Source organism: Puntigrus tetrazona, chromosome 18 (genome assembly GCF_018831695.1).
Source record: "Puntigrus tetrazona isolate hp1 chromosome 18, ASM1883169v1, whole genome shotgun sequence".
NCBI classification, from domain to species: domain Eukaryota; kingdom Metazoa; phylum Chordata; class Actinopteri; order Cypriniformes; family Cyprinidae; genus Puntigrus; species Puntigrus tetrazona.
Window position 1 is genome coordinate 17845338 of NC_056716.1, and position 5000 is coordinate 17850337.

The following is a 5000-nucleotide window of genomic DNA, read 5'->3' on the forward strand; positions in this document are numbered from 1 at the left end:
ACTCGCTGTAATCCTCTTATTCATGGCTCATGAAGTCAGAAGAGACTCGATCCTCGTCTAAAGAAGAGCTGTAATTCATTCCCAGCGTGAAATTCACACGACATTTAGCAGCCTGCCCTGACTAGAGCAGAAAAACACCCAAAAAATGTAAACGGTCTAAAAAAAAAGAGCATTTCGCGACTGTAATGTTATGCGTTTTTAGTATATTTATGAAATGCACCGTTATGAAGTTTTGTGCGTAAAGAAAAATAAGTAGAAGGAAGATACTAACTTTCACAATATAAAATGATTCAGGTTTTATCAAATGTTGAGAATGGCTGTCATACTGCATTCAGTCTGATATGAAAGTGCATAAATATCATTTCGTGCATCTATCACTAGCACTAATCTGTTGAGCGTTATATCACGCAGGCTTGTTATTATCATTAAGAGACACTCAAAAAGCTTTCATATCATTAGATGCATGTGAGATATTGTGATTAACGTACGTTGCTCCTAAACATTCACCAAAGAAAAGAACACGCGCGCTTCATCCGTCTGATTGTGCACGTAATAATACAACAACGTATGCGAATGATGCATAAAACACATTTTAATAAACTTCTTTAGGAAAGTGTGAACGTGCAATAAGCCTCTGTGATCAGAAGAGCCATGCAATCTCTCGAAACGCGTAACATCTGCACGACTGCTTTGAAGTTTGCTACATTGTGTTCCTCGTGCGCGACTGAGAAAAATCAATGTATCAATCAGCGTCTGATCATTCAATCATTTTTTTTTTTACAAATAAAGGTAAATACATATACATTTAATTCTGTTTTATATGCCCGTTTTAAGTTTCAGAGCATGAAGTCCCTCATCCCGGACATTTAAGTTCACACCCAACTCATATCTCTTCCTGCGAATATGAAATAAACGCCCTCACCTGAGATTAAAAGAAATAGCACGAGGAACAGCAGATGCTGGTATAGATCCGTTTTGAAAGACGCCATTTACTCTGCTGGTCCGAGCATGCCTGAGCCCGTGGCTTGCGGACTCGAGCTCCACACGCTTTCTGACTGGACGGAGCGCGAGGCGCCGCTGACCGCCGCGAGCGAGCGCACTACTTCCCGCGGAGGAGCACCGGTCCCCGGGAGCGCGCGGCGTGACGCGGCACATCAGAGAGCGAGGAGATTCCTCCGTCTGCGGAACGCTCCGCGTGCGGCGTGACGTCACAGGGATTCCCGCTCCTGAAAACAGATGTTCAGAGATCGATATTCATGAGCAGAGATCAGCGGATTCAATTATTATATATAGTTTTATTATCGTTTGTATTATTTATAAAATCTTAATGATTGAATGATTCTTTCTAAATAAAATATTTTACAACTTGAAATAACATGAATATAAGGCATTATAAACTGTTTCTATATTATATAATTATAAAATTCTCTTTTGCATGCAGTTTACAGTAATATATATATATAGTATATATATATATATATATATATATATATATATATATGTGTGTGTGTGTGTGTGTGTGTGTGTGTGTGTGTGTGTGTGTGTGTGTATATAAAAATATATAATATATAATAAATTAAAAAAATATATATATATAAAATATATGTAAAAAGTAGCTATGTAAAGGTAGACAGCGGATTATGTGCAAATGTACAAGTATGGATGTTATATCAATTAAAGGGCAGATGCAATGAGCAGCGATGTATTTATTTGTTGTAAACATTACTTTTTCCTCAGCTGTATACATGCATGTGTGTATTTTTCTATGCAGCTACCCTGAACACACACATCACGTAAACACAGACTTTATTATGGATGTGCATTACTCATGAGGACTTTTTTGTTCTCCTCGTGTGTCTAAATCTGTGTCTCAAAAATCAAAAATCAGCGTTTGAGTCTCTGAAGAGTGGAAATGAGGGCCCGTGACGACTGTGTGCCGGTCAGCTGTCTTATTTGAGTTTTCTTCCTCTCTCAGCTGTGATGAGCTCAGTATGGATGGGTCGAGCCGGACAGCTGCAGACTGAAGGAGCAGTATTGATCCGCTCTCCTCTCGCTCCTCCTCCCCTGACCCTCGCTCTCCCTCCGGACTCTCTGACCGGCCGGACAATAGTTCTGCTCGGACTCAGGTCAGGGAGAACAATACATCTGCTTAGTGACACATCAGGAGAAAAGAGCCCGAGTTCACTTTCCCACAGTCAGAAAACAGAGAAAAAAACCACAAAACTGTATCTGGTCTATTTATCCAAAAATATATATTTTTTTATTTGTTTGTTTGTTTTGAGTAGTTAACAGAAATGTTTAAAATGTAAAAAAAAATATATTTATATATTTATTATGTGCATATTTATTATGCATATATAAATACTAAGACATGCATGTATATATTAAAAATAATTACGTTTATATATTATAATAATATAAATATACAAATGCATATACATCTAAATATTTCCAAAATATATACTAAAAAAAAAAAAGGTTTTTATGTAAGAGTGTGTGTGTGTTGTGCATATTTATTATGCTTATATAAATACTAAGACATGCATGTATATATTTAAACAAAAATTACATTTATATATTATAATAATATAAATATACAAATGCATATGCATCTAAATATTTCCAAAATATATACAAAAAAAAGTATGTTTTTTTACGTAAGAGTGTGTGTGCTGTGCATTTGTATTATGCATATATAAATACTAAGGCAAGCATGTATATATTTAAAAAAAGTTAAGTTTATATATTATAATAATATAAATATACAAATGCATATGCATCTAAATATTTCCAAAATATATACTGTGTGTGTGTATTTATGTATTCAACAAAAATAGTACACATATTTTATTTTGGATGCCATTGATAGTTTGACAGCATGTATAGAAGTATAATTAGACATAATAATAAAATATAAGTTAATGATCAGTAATTACAATAAAATAATTATGAATAATTCTCACAATAAAAATGGAAGAAATGCGACTGTGAGTAAATTTGTTGAGTAGAGTTGTCATCCATCATTTATTCCATTTCATTTTGGAGGCAGCGACTGCTAATATGCTAATGCATGAGATCCGATCAATAAGAGATCAAATCAATACGAGATCCTCACAACAGAGCGAAAGAAGATCCGGCGTGTGTTCTAGGACCCTTCTCACTGGACACTTTCCCACATCACCCCGCCCCTCGGAAGAAAGCCCCACCCCTCTGACCCCGACAGTGTCCGAGAGGTTGAGTGAAATGGTGTGTGACCCATCAGCTGACCTCTGCAGGACTGTGGGCATAAAGGGGGATGGGAGAGAAAGGAGAAGAGAAAAGGGGGAAACAACGGCACTGTCACTCACTCCTGATGCAAACGGGCCGAAAAAAGCGACCTCTGCATCACCCAGCAATCTCACTCTTTAACATTGTTTTTAAACATATCTTTTAATGTATTTCACCTCATGCGGAGTGAAGGTATAACTCCAACAAGTATTAGATCAATTAAATACTATTTATGCACATGCTGTTAAGTATGGTAAAGTGGTTTACAGCGATATTGCGCCTCCTTTTGACAGAAATCAGCGGCGACGCATCCGGGTCCGCCAACTAGTGACGCCTCGTGGACGTCTAGAGAACTGCATCACGGGCCATATTAAATACATAACTTTACAATAATTGTCAGGAGAAGAGTTTATTGAAAATGACATTTATTTGTGTGTGTGTGTGTGTGTGTGTGTGTAGATACCATTTGTATAAAATTAAAATAATACACATAAAAGTACAAATAACTAAAATGTCAGTCAATGCAGCTTGTATAATAATAAAGTTACTCGGTACCATTTGTATAAAAGTACTAACCATAACAATAAAATTAAAGAAATGTTATTCAATATTATATAATGATAAAACAAATAAATAAATAATAAAAAAATAACAACCACATTTGTCCAAAAATAAAAAGTACTACATGTAAAAACAAAATAAATATACAATACAAATGTAAAAAAATTAATGTCATTCAATACCATTTGTATAAGTAAATGCTAATTATTAGTAATAATTAAAACTCCTTCCTTTTTTAAAACACTTTAATTTTTTTTCTGTCATTTAAGTGAAATAACTGCATATAATAACTGAAATATACTGCATAAAAATTCAAAGAAAAGAGAGTTTGCATCTAAACTCTTCACGTATTATGAGAACTGCTTAGCTGATAACTCTTAAAGGGGCCGTCAGATGCTCATTTTGCACAAGTGGATATGATAAGGTCTTAATGAAAAATCTATAAAATACTTTCTTAATGATAGTGTGATAGTAAATGTTTTTTTTTACCCCTGTCAAATCGGCTCTTTTCATCAACCATTTAGTGCATATTGCTTTAAATGCTAATGAGCTCTGCTGACCCCGCCCCTCTCGTCCGTGGAGTGACTTCCGGCAGCGTACATCAGCCGAGAAACTGGCAAACTAGCGCGTTAGGAAAAGCGATTCGCAAAGATTCATGAAATAAAACCCGTGTACTTACTTTTTTCGTAGATTCGCGTGAACGCGTGGATCAGTGCGTTTCCTTCACACGAAAATAACGTTAATAATAACGAAAATAATCCTCTGCGTCTTCAGCAGTTTAGGAGTCAATGGCGACTGCTATATTCATTGCTACATCCATTAACTAAACACATCCATCGCTTAATTTGAGACATCTGGGTTTCCCCTGCACCGGAGTCCACGCAATGACGAACTGATGACAGATAAATCAGGGCGGGGCTAAGGTAAAAGGCCTTGTCAATCAATTATTTGTGGGCGGGGCTTGTGCAGAACTACGTAATTCTGCCAGGAATTTAAGAATAGCCTGATTTGAAAGATTTTTTAAAACTGATTTAAAAAAACACACTGGGTGGATATGTACACACCTCTAACACAACTTTAAATGAACTTTGCGTCCGATGACCCCTTCGAAGACCACACAAACCTTAACGAAGGCACCACATGGGAAGTCATTTTCGTTTTATTAATTTTCC

General features: G+C 36.0%; 2 protein-coding genes across 2 annotated transcripts in view; both read right to left on the reverse strand.

Annotated features, from left to right (window-relative positions):
• The window catches only part of prtga (protogenin homolog a (Gallus gallus)), a 36232-nt gene extending 36208 nt beyond the window's left edge, over window positions 1–24 (reverse strand). The window contains exon 1 of the mRNA XM_043264318.1: window positions 3–24. Within this exon, the coding sequence (XP_043120253.1) occupies window positions 3–24 (22 nt within the window). The remainder of the gene's footprint in view (window positions 1–2) is intronic.
• Window positions 25–4969: 4945 nt separating this feature from the next.
• nedd4a (NEDD4 E3 ubiquitin protein ligase a) overlaps window positions 4970–5000 on the reverse strand; it is a 33330-nt gene continuing 33299 nt past the window's right edge. The window contains 1 exon segment of the mRNA XM_043264452.1: window positions 4970–5000. This exon segment is cut by the window's right edge and continues 1118 nt beyond it. The gene's annotated coding sequence lies outside the window, so the exon portion shown is untranslated.